Below are 18,476 nucleotides of genomic sequence, written 5' to 3' on the forward strand. Positions count from 1 at the left end.
AAACCACAAGCCTTAAATATCAGAAACTGGTTAATAATTCATTTTGTACTTAGTTTATTTCTGTATTAAATTCAACTAAATATATGTCTTTCCATGGGAGCATGCCTGGACCACCCAGGCACTGGGGGATGATGCACCTTTAATGGTCCATCCTTCACTCCTCGTCCCAGAAGGCAGGCAGTGTAAGATTAGAAGGCACAACGTTCACCCAGCTAACAGATCCCATTACTCCTGCAGCTAATGGGAATCCCTGATAGTGTTCGCTCCCTGCTCCATCCTGTCTGTTTATTTTTGACAGTCAGACTGTCAAATGTGTGTGCCTGTGCATTTGTCTTTCTAGTGCCAAATGGCTGATTATTCAAAACAATATTGGTGTAAAAATGCGTAGATGACACAACTTCAGGTTTAGTTCATGACGTACTCAGAAGTATAAGACAACTTTCTTTTATTTTTTATTTTGAATGTGTGTGTTTTTGTTTACTAGCGTGCATAAACACCCATAAGTGCGTGAATACAGGTGTACACATGTGTCTGGGTTTGTGTATGTGCATGTGTTTCACAAAGAGGGCAATGTGTTGCTGCCTGTAGGCATTTCATCTGGCCAAAGCTGAACAGAGCTGCTGGACTCATGTAGGTCATGGAGACTGCAGCTCCCTCTCTCGCTCTCTCTCTCTCTCTCTCTCTCTCTCTCTCTCTCTCTCTCTCTCTCTCTCTCTCTCTCTCTTAGGGAAAGTAGGACAGCTCAGATTTCTGAAGCTGCTGCTGCTGCGAAGGGGCAGAAAAAGAGGGAAGAAAGAGGAAGAAGCAGGAGAACAGAAAATGAGAAAATAAAAAGTAATAAAAAAATAGTAAATGGTAATTTATTACACAGTTCCCTTTTTCTAGGTTTTTTTTGTTGCTGTGGAGCTCATCTAGCCTGTGCCACAGGAAGCAGTTTATCATATGTTTAACTATTAATATGTTCATTCTTTTGGAAAGTTTGAAAGCCAACAAATTAATGTGTTACAGACAAAGTGAAACTAAATTTGGATGTGAAGTCACAGAGAAACAGTTCACAGTTAAAAGCTGAGTCAGAACACTCATTTGTTCTCATTGTGTTGCAAGTGTCACCACCCCAATCGCTGTGTGTGCATTTTCTCCTCACTTGAATTGTCACAAAAATGAATAGAATACTTGTGGAGGGTGAACATGTTGCACTTATTTAAAGCAGGGATTTGTGTCAGTGGAAAGAGAGAGAGTGACAGACAGAAGACACTGTGATCTCGGCGTCTCCGGAGAGAACTTCCCATGATTGAGGACAGTATGTACAGAACTGTGGCACATACTGTGATTCCTCTGAATGGGGAAGTATGTTTTGAGTTGTTTGACGCTAGGAGTCCTCTTTCTACACTCACGGAACACAAGCTGCTGGAGACGTTTTCCCTTAATGCTGTTGAACTGTAGTGTTCATTTATTATTGCTCTTATTCAAGAGCTGTACTATACAGTAGTTTCATGACAGTTCAGTCACAGAATACTTACAGCTGGATACGTGTGGGTATTGTGGTTTTGTGCTGTTTGTTAGTTTTACCAAATGAGTAAAATATAATTATGAGGAATATAACCTTGCATGGAGATTGGTTGTCTAAACTTTGCCTTACATATGAGACCAACTTACATCCAAGGGCACAGTGCAACGCCGCCACAGCTCTCCGTACAACCAGTGGACCATTTCCAGTGTATTGCCATAATCATGCCAGTGATGTCATCCTTTGTTTGCCCAATCGCAATTCTGCTGCACCCTCCTTCTGCCCTCCTGCTGTAATTGGACTATGGCTCCAATCAGTGATGGTCTGAAAGGACATTTGCTGCCCAGGGTTTGCTGGCAATCAGCCCTGGGGGACAATTAAGCATCCGCTCCCACTTTACTCCTTTTGGTAAAATATTTGGTTCCATGCGGGGTGTTTCTCAGAAAGTAGTCACAGTAAATGGCTTAGTAAACTAAATGGCTTCTAAGAAGTGTGCTGCCACGTATTATGCATGTACAGATCTATTTTAGTAAACAAAGACGTTTTATCCTTCAACCAATTGCTAGGACTTTGTTATGGAATTCAAATGATCTAAATCAAACTAAATCAAATAAAGTAATAGGACAAGACAGCTTTCCACATGAGAGGGATATTAAGTTTGAAACCTTCTGAAAAGACAGGTTTTGAACAAACAGAAGTATTGGAAGGCCATAAGCAAGGCCATGTGAGTTAACAGTATGTGCCATCCAAGCTAAACAAGCCCATTTTAACTTGGAAGACACATCTGTATTTTGCTGCTTTAATCTTGTAGTGTGTACAGAAAGTATTTGCACACCCAAACCTGTCAGAATCCACAAACTCACCATGCCTCTACATTCAGATTCCTGATATTTTCCTGTCGTGATAGATGCATAGGTTCACTGTCATTTATGACTTCTGCACATTTCTAACCTAAATTAGTGCTACCTGACCGGTATTGCTAATTAAATTTGACCTGACTCAGCTCTTAAATCTTGCGACCTTCAACTCTCTGAGCGGGTGTGTGGGTGTTAAGACTCCATTGTTTACAGACAGAGCAGGCTCTGTGGGCTAACTACCCAATATACGGAGTATGGTCTGATGCATGGCTGCACAGTGGCAGAGATGGCAGCCTGCCACTGTCCTACGTTTCTCTCAATACATCTCTCTCTATATACCATCCCTCCCTCTCCCCCCTCCCTCCTTTCCTTCCTTCCTCCCTATTCCTTTTTTCACTATTCCCTCTAAATCCCTCTCTGCCTTCTTTTGCTTCGCTGAGCCCAGATAGGCCTCTGTGTCTTGGGTCTTAATTTGACGCTGTAATTGGATGACAAGGGACAGTTCACCATCTCTTCCTCATGAGTCAGCAGAGTTTTCTTGGTGATTGCCTCCCACTCCTGCTGACTACAGGCGCTGAGCAGGGACAGCCAATTGTCCGAGGCTCATTCAGGTTTTTGTGTCTCCGTCTCATCATCCGGTCGTCATTTTCCGGGGGTGGCCCAGGCCACACACAGCACCACATTACAGTCAGAGGGGCTTTATAGAGGGCACTTGTTCATGGGAATATGGAGCCGGGGTGGGTTGTGTGAGCCAAATCAGCTTATAAATGGCTACAGTTCTTTGTTGTTGTTTTGTAAGACGGAGAAGGAGCAGATGTTTAGTGGGGTGGAGGGCGGGAGAGGGGGTGGAGGGTGGCGGTGGGTGGCTGGGAGGGTTGTCTTGGCAAGATTGATAACCTGCAAAAGGCAGCACCTTGTAAGTTTAAAGCCAACGAGTAAATACCAGTGCAGTCAAACTGTGAAGTCTCTGCAGTGCTACTCAGCGCATTGGAATTACTTAGCAATTGTTTCCTCCCTCAAAAGTGCTATTAACCATTATCATGGCCAGTGGATTCATTTTAAAACTCCCCAATATCTTTAAAATAATTATTTTATCACTGACCCTCAGATTAATGGGTCACAAGCAAAGTATGAGCTCTGATACAGCACAACCTTCAACAGTAAATCAATGCATGCAGCATACAGGAAGTGAATCTTTTTTGCTCCAAAAATTGTGCTGCTACAATACTGCTACAACAGGCTCAGCCAGTCGGATGTTGAGGATACAGACGGTTAGGGTTCGTTTAAGGGTTGCGGTTAAGGTTGGGGTAGGCCATAATTGTACACAGCCTGAAGGATCAACTCAGGGCAAGAAAGTCCCGTGTTAATCGGAAAATTCCCCTGTTGCTTGAGTATTCCAGGAAGAGTTGACATGGGAGCTGGAATCAAGGGTGAATTTACATATGAGACTTTGGAGAGACTGTGTTAAAAAAAAAAAAAAAAAAAAATGGATTTTTGGCGATAACTATGGTTTGCATTTTGTTGTTTTGTTTTTGCTTTTTTACCAACGCTGACTCTCCTGTCCCTGGTGCAGCCGTTAACCAGGTTACATGCCCTTTTTCACCCACATGTGATAGATCCTAACATGTGTGCAGGCTTGTACGCCTAATGGCTAATAGTCTTTTAGAATTGTAATCTGCCACAGTAACTCCTATCTGATGTAATGGCTTGTAATTTGGACGTAATACCACTGGAACTATTTATAGACCAGCAACCAAATCCCAATGAGATGGATGCGTGTGAGCTGCTGGGCGTGCACACACATGCTTGTGTACATATTTCAGTTTGCACAAAGCACGTCCTCATACAGTGCAGTTTAGTTTCTCTTTGTCTGATTATGCCTGTCTAGTTTCTGTCTAGCCACGTCTTTGTGCGAGTCTGTGGGAGGATTGTCCGACATTCAGAAACTGTAATATACACAAAATGTGAAATATGTGTGCACTCAGCAGCATGTCTCAGGATGTGTACACGGGACCGAGCACATCTGGGTGCCTGTGTGTCTGTGTGTGTGTGTATCTGATGGGGTGTGTGTGTGTGTGTGTGTGTGTGTGTGTGTGTGTGTGTGTGCTGCCTGAAGCTCTCAGTCTCTCCCTGGGGGATTACATCACAGGGCAGTTATCAGACCTGAGTCATCAGAGAAGTTGAGAGGCCCTGCTCTGCTCTGCTCCTCCATTTAAATGAGGACACAGTTAAAAGCATTAGAAGGTACAAAAGTTTTCTTTCTTTCTTTCTTTCTTTCTTTCTTTCTTTCTTTCTTTCTTTCACACCTATGCCTGCCTCTTTTTTTACCTGCATGTCTATTCTTTGCCATGAGGAAGAAGACCAAGAAGTGGAGTAGGTCGGTTGAAATGTGTCACTCTGCTGTCATTGTCGTCGGTCTGCTTTCTCATTCCTTCCACTCCCGAGGCAGTCTAATGGTGTTGCCACACTTCCAGATAAGATTTCCACACCATCCAAGGGAGGGTCGGCTCACGTCCCAAATTATTCAGCGTTTGGTCATCTGATTTGTTCGCCTGTGAAGGCAGCATATGACAGACAGCAGAACTGGTGGATTGCATTAGTTCAGGTCAAGATCTGAAGTCACGTACACTCTCAGCTGATGCGTATCATCTGACTGTTAAAATCACCAGTCACAGTCCAAGACGTGGATGAGGTGGTCTCTATCATGAGACGGAGGAGATACTTTCCTGATGACTGATGCTGCTCCTGCAGACGCTGGTTATTAGTTTACACTTTCTTTTCCTACCAGCCACCTGCTGTGTGTCCTGATAACTCCCTCCACTCCCCAAGCCTCCTGGTATTGGTTTCTTATCACCGTACTTGCAATGGCATCTCGTACCTTGTGCATTATGTACACACGAGTTGTGTTGACACTACTGGCAAACATGAGGCTTTTCTTGGGTCCTTGTTCTTGACTATGACGGAAACCGTGTGATCACATTATCACCTCTGTCTCCTAAACATCCCAACTGTGAAACTTTCCGGTGAATTTCAACTAATTCTCTATCAGAAGGGTTGACAGTCAGTCAGTGGACTCATTAACAGATTGACCAATGGCAGCAGTGTATGTAAAAACCTGTATTGCAGCATGTGCGATCAGTGCAGCCTTCCTGGGGCTTTCCCCCTCTGGCTGACTAACTGTGACGTAGACAAGGGTGTGTGTCCTGGTCTGTGTGAGTGTGTGAGTGCAGGGGCAGGAAGGGGGTGGGTGAGACATACAGCTGTGCAACCTCTGATATGTAGTTAACAGTAGAAAGCATTCATACTACACATTTTGCTGCGCTGTGTCACCACACAGTCTCTCTCTCTCTCTCTCTCTCTGTCTCTCTCCCTCTCTCCCTTCCCTCTGCTTCCCACTCCTTTTCCCTTCACTTCTCACATCCGTCTGTCTCCTGTTTCTCCCTATCCCACACACACACACACACACACACACACACACACACACACACACACACACACCCACTTATGTGCCTGTGTGCATGTGCAGTCGTACACATACTTCTCTCTGTCTCTCCCCTCCCCCCGCCACAGACTCCCCCCTGCCCCTCCCTCCATCTCTCCCCAAAGTTTCCCACTATAGTAAATTAAGTTGTATCTCTTTGACCACCGTTTCCTCTTTCCTTCTGTGGAACTGTGCTTATTCCTGGATTACACTTCATGCACTCATGTACAAACACACACGCACGCACGTACGCACCCTCCCTCCCCCCCCAAAAAAGGTAGAAAAATAAAAGAAGTTGCTTCAAGGACAGCATAAAGCTGTTCTCACCTCTCCCAGACGGGGTGTGTCAGGGCTTTTGTCTGTCTGATGCCATATTAAATATCGGAGTTAAAAGGAGGAGTGGGGGGTAGTGAGTGAGTGTGTGTGCGTGCAAAAGTCTCCAGGTTTTTTGTTCTTTAGAGAGAAAGAATGTTGGCACAGAGCTAGACACCAGGGGAGGAGGAGAAGGTCGGAGCGCTCGAGTGCTGCTCCAGGTTTGTTTCATTTCATTTGTTCTGTAATGAGTCTTGTTACTGCTGTGAGAGGCAGAGAGATCTGACTGTGGAGTTCATAGTTAAGCCACAGGGAGGGAGGAAAGGAGGGAAGCAGGGAAGGAGGGAGGACAAGAGGGAGAGGAAAAGAAGCAGAGAGAACCATACAAGCCAACAAGCCCTCACTTGAAGCCTTCTGAACATTTTGGAAGCAAGAACAGCGACAAAGACAAACTTTTTTTACTCCTTCCTTTATCCTTTTTCCTCCTCCTCCTCCTCCTCCTCCTCCTCCTCCTCCTCACTGCCCCACACCCTTCTCAAATGAACCTTCTCGCTTCGAGCTCAGAAAAGAAACTGAAGCAGAGAGCTCGCAAGAGGTCGGTCTGAAAAAGTTGGCCGTGTCTGTCCATGACTGTGCGTCTGTGTGTCTGCTGGAGTGTGTGTGCCTCTTAGGGAGTGTATGTGCCTCTGTGTGTGTGTGTGTGTGTGCGCACGCCTAGGTCTGTGTGGGAATGATTACATCAGCCTGCTGCAGCCTTATGATTGGTTGGTGAGCGTGTGGTTTGATTCAGTGTGCCTCAGAGCCCGTGGCTGAGGCTGTAACCCTTTGTGAGGGGGAGAGAGAGAGAGAGAGAGAGAGGGGGAGGGAGAGAGAGAGGGAGGGAGAGAAGGAAAGATAGTTGTCAGACTCAACCGGCACTGGAAGCACTGTACTGTACCTGCTGCCATCCGATCGCTGACTGTCTCCGTGTCTCTGTCCTGTGAGCTTTACAGACACCAGCTTTAGGTCACACAGACAGTTTTTTTTATTTATTTTTTTTATTCTTTTCTTTTTTTTTTTTTTTTTTTTTGACAGAGCCAGTGGCCTAGATAGACTGAACGACTGGTCTCCAGGCTATGTGACAGGTAGCACAACCGCAACTGTCAACTGCTGGCATTCAAATTTATATCCCTCTCTCTGGAGGAGACAAGGCGACAGAACAGCAAGGTTTTCTGTCGTTAGTGACTGAGTGTGAGTGAGTGTGTTTGTGTGTGTGAGTGAGTGTGTGTATATGTGAGTGTGTGGGGAGCCAGGCTCAGTCCAAAAAATGCCTTCGTGTTCCCCGGACTGCTGTCTATTGCGGGCCGTAGAGGTAAGACTGCTCTTTTTCAGTGTCTCTTATCTCTCCTTGTGGTCTCTGCCTCTGTTCGCTTTTCACATTTTAAGTGCATTTCCCTTTGAAGTACTGCTATGTTTAACCAGAGGCGAGCAATGGGATGTGTAAATACCTCAAAGGCTAAAGACAACTTGTCCTTTTCAAGATGTGAGCACAGCAATAAAAGAACAGTCAAATACGTCAGCAGCTTTGAGTGATTGAGGTTCCCTTGCTTTTTGTCTCGAGCACTGTGGATGGATCGAGCGCCTCAGGCCTGGTTTGTGCAAACTGTGATGCTACAAACTGCATCCTAGCTCAGGAACAGAAGAGAATTTCCTTGACATGATGTATTATGTAGGAAGCATGCATACATTACATGTGTGGGCTTAGTAGGCTGGATATCTGTGTAGGCTATCAAGTCAGGATTCCTCTGCAGGTTAAGTAGGCTGCTCTAGTTTTCTCTGTGGGCCATGAGCTGTGTATCCTGTGAATGTGACTGCATGGTTTCCAACCTGTGGACCACTCAATGGAAGTAAATGTAGGACTAATTACCACAATAGAGATGACAGTTATGATTCCTGGACTATAGGGTAAATATACCAAGGGAAAGCTCACCTTCAGTTTATACTAATGTACAGGAATGTCTGGCTGTGAACATGTATCTCTTACACAGATGGACAGGGCTTTCATCTTCATCACCTGATACAATACATTGTAAGCATTGTAGTGTATATTGCCTATACACATAAGTAGTGCCTCAGAATGTGTGTGAGTATGTGTTTTGAGTTGGTATTATTAATGGGAACAAAATGAAAACAAGAGTTATTCATGAGCAGGAAAAACATTTCATGAATTCATTCTGAAATTCAATATGTCTATTATTGGCCCAGGATCAACGTATTATGAAAAAAAAAAAGGAGTTGTCTTCATGAAGTTCAGTTTTAAGCATGTTCAGTGGTCATGTCTTATCACTAGATACTTGCATACATTTTCTTGATAAGCTATAATTGGAAACACGGTGCTTACTCCTCCTTAAGATACAGTATATACGCTTTTGGCATAGACAGTCCTGCTTTATGTTAACAACAGCAAATGCTTGTTATACACTACAGTATGTTTGCTTCTGTATTACACCAACAAGTTGCTTTAAGAAGTGCTTGTCTGTGATTTCTAACACCACAATTGCTACATAGTCTTGGATGTTTGTTCTTTTCTATTGTGTGCTATGATTACAGGCCTGTGTATGTTATAGTGTATAGTGTGCTATATGGTAAATGCCATTCTAGTGTTTGAAGAAAATTGCTGGCTTCACCCAGTTTTCAAAAATGGTTTGTTAAATGACTTTATCACAACTTAGGATTCCATAGAAATCTATAATCACAACCATTTTTAATTATCCTCTGCAGCTGGGAATGTGTATCTATGTTTTTTTTAATTTTTTATTTTCTTATCTTGAGGACACATATAAACGGTAAAATGCCTCTGTTCTTTAGTTCTGTTCGTTATAACTGAACTTTAATCTGTTTCCTCCACACAGATTGTGAAGATCTTCAGCGAAGACGGCATGGGTAAGGTGGTGGAGATCCCAGCCGACATGACAGCCAGGGACCTGTGCCAGCTCCTGGTTTATAAAAGCCATTGTGTGGATGACAACAGTTGGGCACTTGTTGAACACCACCCGCTGCTAGGGCTAGGTAAGGGGCAGAGCCCTGCAGGCCTGGAGCACCGCTCACATCCACACAAAAGCACACATGAGCTCACATACTCTCACTTGCCCACACAGACACTCATGGACTTTTTGGGTGGGCTGAGACATGCAAGACTATCACTGACACACACAGCTGTATTCCCATGTATGAATGCATATGCGTGCATGCCCACCCGCATACTTGGGCAGGCAGCTCCGGCGCATATTCTCACGCAGGCATGTATTCAAGCATGAGTGCATGCACATGCTACGCAGCATATGCATGAACAGAGCCATCACGTCCAGCGATCTAATCGAGCTCAGCTGAGTGAAGGGTTGCCGTGGCAGTGCAGCATAGCGCAGGAGAGGCAGGATGGTGCTACCTCATGACAAACCGAGGCAGACGTTGAGCGCGCGCACACCGAGCTGCTTGTCGCTGGAAAATGTGTATGTTAAGCGTATTGATCGGCCTATGTGCGAACGGAAAGTGATGGAGATGAATAATGCATAGCACATGAAGTCGGAGTTGCCTTGGCACTGACCAGTGATTTTCTGATTCGGTGGTAAGGAGACGGCTGAAAGTTGAGAGAAAAGAAAAGATGTCTGGTCTGAATGTACAGCAGTTGTATTAGAGGTGGAAGAGTTGCTGCTAGATGTTACATTTAAGTGTGTGTAATCCTGAACTTTGTGAAAGTGCGATGCTAATTGCATGAATGAATGAAAGATGAGGTATGTTTGAGCTTGGTTATTCCGTGCAAGTAAACAGCAGACTTCCCGCAAGTGGAGACAGCCTTTCCCAGGAGCCCTTATTAAAGCTTACCAAAACTCTAGCACCTCCTTGGGAACCAGCAGATAATCTCTTTGGTCCCATCTCATAAATTAAACATACACAGCAATTGATAAATTTTCAGGCCTGAGGCCGACGTCTTTCGACTTCTTTGAGCATAACAGAGTAATTTAATTTGGTGTTGGTGGTTTAGAGAAAAGTTTCTCCTTCATGCAGAGGATATTTTTAACTCTGGCGAGCTCATACGAGGTCACAAGATTGCTTGGGTTCAGGTCTTAGTCTGAAATCATTCAGGGTATGGATAAAGATCCCGTGCAGTTCCACCCCAGATTACTCTGAGTCCTGCACGACCTGTGAAGAAAGATTGTTGTGCAGAAGATTATATTATGATGTAATTTTTTTTTTTCAGTTGTTACTGAAGGGGAATTACACGAAGGGCTCACAGTGGAAACCCGCAGATAAGAAGCTAAGGGAAGTGAAGGTGATAACTGAAGGTTATGGATTAGGAGATGGAGCAATGTAACTGATGAACACTGTAACAAAACCTTTGCCGACTTGTGCTCTTCTCAGTATCAGAGTCAGTGTGATGTTATTGATCCAGTGCTATAAATGACACAGCAGAGAGGTGATGGAGATAACTGATGAAAACTTTCAAAGGATATCTTTGATGTTAGAGGTTCTTTAGTTCATGAGCGGCGGAATCACTGACACCACTCTCCTAAGAATAGAAGCTCTCGCTGCAGCAGACGGGGACCTCTGGCTAATGTGGTCTAAAAAGGTCTGAATGATGATGGCTGGACCTTCTCAGAATTGAGGGATAGTATAGTTTTAGAGCATTTAGTTTGATATAGCAGGTGTAAGATTTAAGTTTAGTGGTCTGTAGTAGTTAGAGGGATAGAATGTTGTGATTGAGGTATTTGAAAAGTATATTTAGCTGTAGAGCTCACTGAGCCTGGGACTTTTGTGTTTGATTTGTATTTTTGTCTTTCTGTGAGCACAAAATGTGGCATTCAAATGTCACAAAGAAAGAGTCAAAAAGATGAAAACAATGGTCGAAAAACTGCGGCTTTTAACTTGTTGCCACATTAAGAAAGAAAGAGAGCTTCGCGTTCTGTCAGGGTGATTTTTGTGTCAGACTTGGCACCTTAGCAGTAAGTTAGGAAAGCTGTGGCCAGCTGAACGTTAGAAAACCTAACCTCCCCCTGAGGAGAGGGCGATTATAAAGCACTTACGGAAGACAAGTTGAGCCTGCGCTCTGTGCTCATGTCTGTACAGTTTAACAGATGTGGGAGAGAAGGGGGTGAGGTTTTATATAGAGCACTGTGCCTGGTAGTGAAATGGAGAGAGGCTCTGTGAAAAACATACAGTATGTAAAAACTGTCAATTTGTGTCACCATTTTTTTTATTTTTTTTTGTTTTTCCAAATATGTACAGTTTAATCCGCACCCAGGCTGTTCTGCTGTCATGTGAGGAAACCTTTAGAAAATATAATGCATCATTCAAAGTACAGGTCCTAAAGCTCTAACCTAATATTTCACCATCCATCACGATCTGATTACATTTCTCATCAGTGCTGCCAACACGATGCTGTCAAATACAGTTAGGTTGGCTGGTTGTGAATGACATCATCTCTGGCTCAGGGTAACTCTATTCTGTTGTAGCCCTTCTTCTCTTCTGGCGCACCTGTACTGCAACCGTATCCTTTCCAGGTCTGGAATAAGCACTTATCCCATTTAATGTTTAGAAGTTTGAGTAAATGAGATGTGATGAAGCAGGAGCGTGCTGATTGTTGAAATTGAAGGGTTCTGCCTTTGCCACCACAGAGTGTGTGTGCATGTGTGTGTTTGTAAATGTGTGCAACTGTGAATTTGGGTCCATCCGTGTATTAAAACAAAATAAAAGCCTTCCAAAGGAGAAATATTTTTTAGGTTGAATTCCATATAGTGATATTGTTTATTCCTCTGTGTACCGTATGCATTGCATAGACATATGTATTGCGGTAGTTGAGGTATTCTGACCAATGATGTGGCTTGTTTGCTGCTCTGTTAGTTGTCTTATTGCTGGATCTTTCCTGTAATTGTCAAGTGTGGCTTGTTGCTTTTCATCCTCAGTTGTAATTGTGTTTAAATTAGGTCTCCATTGAGTGTTTTTTGTCCTCTGTATATGTTGAACTCTCTGGAAAACCAGAAATTGTGTGTGTTTGTGAGAAGTGTATTTAGTGGTTTGGCCTTTATTTATTTATTTATTTATTTATTCCAGCAGTATGAGATGAGGCAGCACATGAGACTCCTGCTTGTGAACACATGTGTGCGTTCACAGACTGCAAGTCTGCACCGCACATGTATGTGCCGTAATAACTTAATGTGTGCACATGTGGCTGGGTGGTAGACGAGAATAGCAGTTTCAGAGGGAGCGGAACAATAGTGTGTTTGAACAGATAGGCCTATTCCCGTACATGGCTGCCCACTCTTGGTCCGCTGCTGAATAGGATGAAATGGTCCTTTCAGATAAGTGACGCTGACCTCTACTTGTCAGCTCGAAAAGGTTAACAACTCTGGGACAGTGAAGCAGTGTTGCCAGGGTGAGTCACTGTCACGAACATGAGTGACTCATCAGACACACGACAGGATGAACCAGAGAGAAAAAGAGGAGTCGTGACAGTGTTAAAGAGATTGTGACAGAGGGGATAAAGAGGGAGAACGAGAGGACACATGAAATGAGATAATGATGTGAGATAGAGCTGTGCAGCCGGCACAGAATCTCTCCATTTTCACATCAAAAAGAGGTTTCAGACCGTGCTGCTATTGCAAAAGTTAGTTATGATACAAACTTTAATTAAATCTACTGGGGAAAGAAGGGATGTCTTTTATTATAGACAGTACAGAGAAAACTTGTAAGGCTGTTGGAATTGACTCATGAGTCATGTCCGGTTTCAGCATCGCAGTCAGTCTGACCACATTTATTCAGGGACACACTTTGAGTTGAATCACATCCTCTTTTATTCACATTAAAAGAGAAAGGCCTTGGTCTGATCACCGGTCACAGCTGGTTTGAAGAGCACAAACCATTGAAACCAGACTGCAATTTTAAAGATCACTGAACAGGTCAAATGAAACCCATTAACCACTTTTTATGTTGAATTCAGTATTGCCTAAAACTATTTATCAACTTTGAATAGAAAATCTTACATCATATATATGTGTGTGTGTATATATGTATATGTATGATTTTTTAGTGCACTACACTTATAAAATACGCCAAAGTACATGATGAGATGGAGTGAACATTTTTTTTTTTTCAGTTTCATTTTCACATTCCTCTGAAACTTTCTGTTTCTAGTTTACAAGAAATGCTGATAACACATCTTTCCCTCAAATTATGTCTGCACAGGTCATTAGAGATTTCCATGGAAGTTGTGATTGTTGAAGTTGTCATATTTGATCTTCTTATTCACACTATTCACAGAACATCTTACATTAATGTCAGTTTTATTATGAAAAGGAGCTTTTCTGTAATATTGAAACAGTTTAAATGGCAGATAATAAGTTGTATCACTGTTCTGATTCCTCTGTCTTCCTGTCTCACCTCAGAGCGCTGTCTAGAAGACCATGAGCTGGTGGTCCAGGTCCAAGCCTCTATGAACAGCGACAGTAGATTCCTCTTCAGGAAGAACTATGCCAAATATGAATTCTTCAGAAACCCCTTGGTATTTGCTCTTTCTCAGACATTTCTTGACATGACGTCCTCTGGTTGAAATATGTCACACCTCTAGCCTGTAAAAGAAACACACCTGGGGCAGTAGGTCCTCGTGGATGTAGGTTTTACAGTTTTGTGATGCTTATTGCTATAATTATTTATTTATTAGATCCTTTGACACAAACAGTTTTAAGATACTAAATATTAAACGGATAGCTTCATTACACCACACTCTGTAGTATTTAGGCCACTCAGTCAAATTAAGTGAACACTTTACTGAGGTAATGGTATTTATTTAGTCTAAAGAGTGAAATTAAATGCATGTTCCTTGACAAAAAGTCTCTCTTCCTTTTGTGTCCTTGTGAAATATTATGACAGCTGACTGTAGTAATGAGATTTGCGTGACGTTTCTTTTTCTGTCACAAATTCCTACTCTATAATTACTGTCACAGTGGCTGATATTCTCTGTCTGTCTGCCTGTCTGCCTCCGTCTCTCTCCACGTTCCTCTCCCACTACCAGACCTTTTTCCCGGAGCACATGGTTGCATGGTGCCAGGAAACCAATCGCACGATTCCCCCATCTCAGCTCCTTCAGGTACGTAGAGCACACACACACACACACACACACACACACACACACACACACACACGTTTGTCTCTCATTGTCTCTTGTCTTCGTGACACGCACACAGCTTGGTTTACCTCAGAGTCAGCACCCACTACATACTGCACAATCAAGCAGACATACCTCACCTCTGACCCTGAGACAGTGTGTCTCGTCAGAGCCGGCAGTAATAACTACTGTTGATCCCCTGTTGACACATGACTGTCTCGGCACACGCACTTCAGGTCCGACACTTGTGATGGATGGAATTAGGCAGTCAAGAATAGAACATACAATTCTTCACTTGCCTTCTGTGTGTTTGCAGAGTGCATATTCGCGCACGTGTGTCGCGCTACTGATCTGCCTCACAGACCTATGGACCTATGTTTTGGTGATTCCTCAAAACATATGAAGAAATAAGTCCAGGGGCAGACCAGACAAAAAGATTCCTGGGACTTTGAAGAGCTTTGCCCTTAATGGATGGAGGGTTTACATGCAGTCTGGCTCACTCCTATGTCATGTAATGGAGCTGTCAGAGGCAGAACCACAAGTGGAATCCATCCCTTCATCCTTGCCACTCACACAAAGCTTTTAACTCCCCTGCTGATCATATAGACGTTTTGCTCCGTTATGCTCTACATAGAGGAGTCAATAAATGAATGGGGATGGGGAAAGCCAGAGTTGTGTCAGGAATCCCCGGTGTTTGACTTATTCTAAACACAAGATCTTTGCACTCAATTAGAGTGCTGTCCAAACCAAGATATTTTATGACCCGAGCTCGAGCAGGTGTTGGCAATATTCACTATTATGCAAGGACCATATGTCATTGCGGAGCAGTAAAGTTTAGTGGCTCAAAAAGAAAGCTGATTGAATGAACGTTGCATGGGAACGTGCGCGCCACAAATGTTGGAAAAAGCTCATGCATGAGGCCCATTGTAAGCTGTTTCCAAAACAGTGGGAAACATGTGCTTTAAATATTGAAGAGTCCTCTGGAACAGTTTACCTTCCACCCGCAAGCCACAGATTCCAGTTCAGCTCTAATAACTTAACCTGCCACTTCACGGTGTGATATTTTTGTGAAACATGAAAACCGCAAATTCCAAATACTTCAGAAACCCACTGGACAGTTTAAGCTTTGAGGGTTCCCAATAGGAATGTACTGTACGTTGATTCAGTGTATGTACTGTATTTGTCTTGGCAGGCACATTGCATAACAAATTTCTTTAGAAGTTAATTACAGGCCCAGCTAAATAATGCATGTACTGTGCGTACTTGTATGTATTTGTATATACACATGACAGTGTCAGGATCCTGTCAACCCTCTTCACTACTCTAAACCCTTTGGTTTTTCAGACAGTAGCACGTCTGGCCTTATTGTGGTCGCTACCGCGGTGCATAAGAATCCGAGCTGCTGCCCATCTTAGTCATCAGCTGTCACTCAAAGAAGCCCAATGACACTCTACTCTTTGGGCAAACGCAATTGGCGGTGACAGAAAGCGGGCGTCAGATGACCTGGCATCGCCCTCCGGAGGCAGAGACTCCTTGTCAGAGAACACAATAGAGTTTCATGTCAGCTTCATGTCTTGCTTGCTCCTCTCTTTCAGAACTTCCTAGCAACCAGTAGCTGTCCAGAGATCCAGGGGTATCTGTATGTGAAGGAGGTGGGCAGGAAGTCATGGAAGAAAGTTTACATGTTCCTGCGGCGTTCAGGACTCTACTGTTCTACGAAAGGAACCTCTAAGGTAACGGCAACTCAATCCTTTCATCTTCAAATGGAAGAATATTTTTAATTGTAATTCTTTTTTTTAAGTGTAATTACTTTTTGGCTTTGTAATTACATTGTTTTTTAAGATTGAAGAATTCATATGTGTGTAAAAGTTTTATAGTAATAACACAGTAAATATTTCAGATTGAATGTAATTACCTTCAAAGAAACAGCCTGTTATTGATGGTGGTCTCCCAGCATACATCTCTGTCTTTCAGTGTACCTCCAGGCTGTGTCTCTCTGTGATGTTCTGACTTATTAATTATGTCTGTCTCCAGGAGCCCAGACATCTACAGTTACTAGCAGACCTAGAAGACAGCAACATCTTCACTGTCATCACGGGCAAAAAGCAGCACGGTGCACCCACAGACTACGGGTTCTGCATCAAGGTGAGTCTCAGATCAAAGAGATGAAGTGAGATGAGGCTGATTTCTGATTTCTGAACGTTACGAGCTGAGCAATGATCGTCATCCTGTGCAGCTCCCAAAGGGCGTTGCCATGCAGCTGTCCTAAATATATGAGTGCTGAGGCTCTGGTTTACTGCCGCTTTACTGCTGTTTTTTGTATTGTATTTTGTTTTATATGTTATATACTTTGTAGATGAGCAAACAGTTTAAACATTTTTTTAAATTATCCTTATTAGTTTACTTAAAACAATGGTGGTAGTGAAAATTATGCAGTATCATGTAATGAGTTATTTACCGTCTCTGTTCTGACTCAGCCTAATAAAGGTCGAGGGGAGCTGAAGGAGTTGAGAATGCTGTGTGCCGAGGATGAGCAGGGCAGGACCTGCTGGATGACTGCCTTCCGACTCTTTAAGGTAACACCATGATAGTTTCAAAAAACATACAACATGGTTTTTGATCTCCAACACATCACAGGTACAGGAACTTTGGTTGGAAAGTAAATAGCTTCTGGGCAGTCTTTTCAACAGATCAGAAATGGGTTGGGAATTTAGTTGAAAAAATATATTTCCGAGCCCATTGCATAGACTGTCAGTTAACATTTTACTGTTTACAATACACTCATTAAGGGTTTTGATAGTGTTGCTTGACCAGTGTGTTTCCTTTGCTCTACAGTACGGGATTGTTTTGTACCAGAATTACAAGATTCCTCAACAAAGAAAAACCTTAATCTCACACTTCTCGGCACCTGTGGTAAGTTTCCTTCTTTATGTGGTATTCAGTGAAATTACCGCTGACTTTGAAACCTCCTGCCGTCGTTGCACATATGCCTCAGTATCCACATCTTGACTGTCATGTATCTCTGTCACCCTCTAGCGGAGTGTATCAGAGAACTCCCTTGTGGCAATGGATTTCTCAGGGAGGATAGGCAGGGTGATCGACAACCCTGTGGAAGCTCAGAGTGCTGCCATGGAGGAGGGACATGCGTGGAGGGTGAGACACAACCTCAGTTTTTATTTTGTTTCCGTCAGCAATGCAAGGAGTGGACCTCAAAAGATCTCTACAGATGCCACTGTTTATTTTGCTGAGATATTGATTCAGAGCAAATTTCCCTCTAGTTCTAAGTGTTGATTTTTCAGAGCTGCAATAGAAATATCCACTCTGAACTGTCATGCACTGGTAGCAGATCATGAAATAATCCCTGTTGTGTTGTCTCTGTGTGGCATCTCTCTCAGAAGAGGAGTCAACGAATGAACGTATTAGGCTCCCACAGTCCACTTCACCACTCCTCACTCAGCTCAGGTAAAGGCAAAGACACTTTAGGATCAACAAAGTGGTGGATCGTTAACTTCTTTCAAATTTTTTTTTCAGTTTAAATAATAGACAGATTTTTAAAATGTGTTTTCCCTCTCTCTCTCTCTCTCTCTTTCTCTCTCTCTGCAGTCATCCACATAGCTCAGCTGTGGTTTCATGGCAGAATATCCAGAGAAGAATCCCATCGCATCATCCACCAGCAGGGACAAGTAGATGGGTAAGCGACCTGGAGCAATTGTATGCATGAAGAGTTTCTTTTCGCTGAATATGAATAAAGCACAAACAACAGTGAAAATGATAAAATTACATTTTTTCTCACGACATGCATGACAGTTGAATGTTTTTCTCACAGTGTCCTAATTTCTTTTGTTGCATAGGTTGTTTCTGCTGAGAGTCAGTCAGAGTAACCCCAAGGCATTTGTGCTCACATTGTGCCATCACCAGAAAATCAAACATTTCCAGATACTACCGGTAAGCGGCTCGTGGTGTTTATTTATTGTTAGAAATGCTTTTGTGACATGTCTGTTTAATATGTAGCAATTCTTTTGATCTGAGACAATTTTGTTGATTTTGTGTTGATCAAAAAGGATTTACAGGTCACACTGGTCACAGGTCAAAAAAGAGCCCAAACATGTAAAACCATTATTATGTTCCTGTAGAAGAGAGCCTCTTTTTCACCTTGTCCTGTCTTTTCTCTTGCCATGTGCT

At 43.1% G+C, this 18,476-nt stretch overlaps 1 protein-coding gene across 3 annotated transcripts in view; it reads left to right on the top strand.

The window, feature by feature from the left end:
- Positions 1-18,476, top strand: part of grb10b (growth factor receptor-bound protein 10b) — a 63,481-nt gene that overhangs the window by 41,312 nt on the left and 3,693 nt on the right. For 2 of the 3 annotated variants that reach the window (XM_071468353.1, XM_071468354.1), the window contains exons 6-16: positions 9,049-9,205; positions 13,576-13,691; positions 14,202-14,276; positions 15,890-16,027; positions 16,329-16,439; positions 16,772-16,870; positions 17,130-17,207; positions 17,331-17,447; positions 17,690-17,756; positions 17,898-17,985; positions 18,146-18,239. In XM_071468353.1, the coding sequence (XP_071324454.1) occupies positions 9,049-9,205; positions 13,576-13,691; positions 14,202-14,276; positions 15,890-16,027; positions 16,329-16,439; positions 16,772-16,870; positions 17,130-17,207; positions 17,331-17,447; positions 17,690-17,756; positions 17,898-17,985; positions 18,146-18,239 (1,140 nt within the window). The remainder of the gene's footprint in view (positions 1-9,048; positions 9,206-13,575; positions 13,692-14,201; positions 14,277-15,889; positions 16,028-16,328; positions 16,440-16,771; positions 16,871-17,129; positions 17,208-17,330; positions 17,448-17,689; positions 17,757-17,897; positions 17,986-18,145; positions 18,240-18,476) is intronic. The other variant, XM_071468355.1, reaches the window with a different exon arrangement.

The sequence above is a fragment of the Trachinotus anak genome, unplaced genomic scaffold (assembly GCF_046630095.1).
Source record: "Trachinotus anak isolate AG129_WGS33_773 ecotype Australia unplaced genomic scaffold, CSIRO_AGI_Tana_v1 ptg000032l, whole genome shotgun sequence".
Lineage (NCBI taxonomy): Eukaryota > Metazoa > Chordata > Actinopteri > Carangiformes > Carangidae > Trachinotus > Trachinotus anak.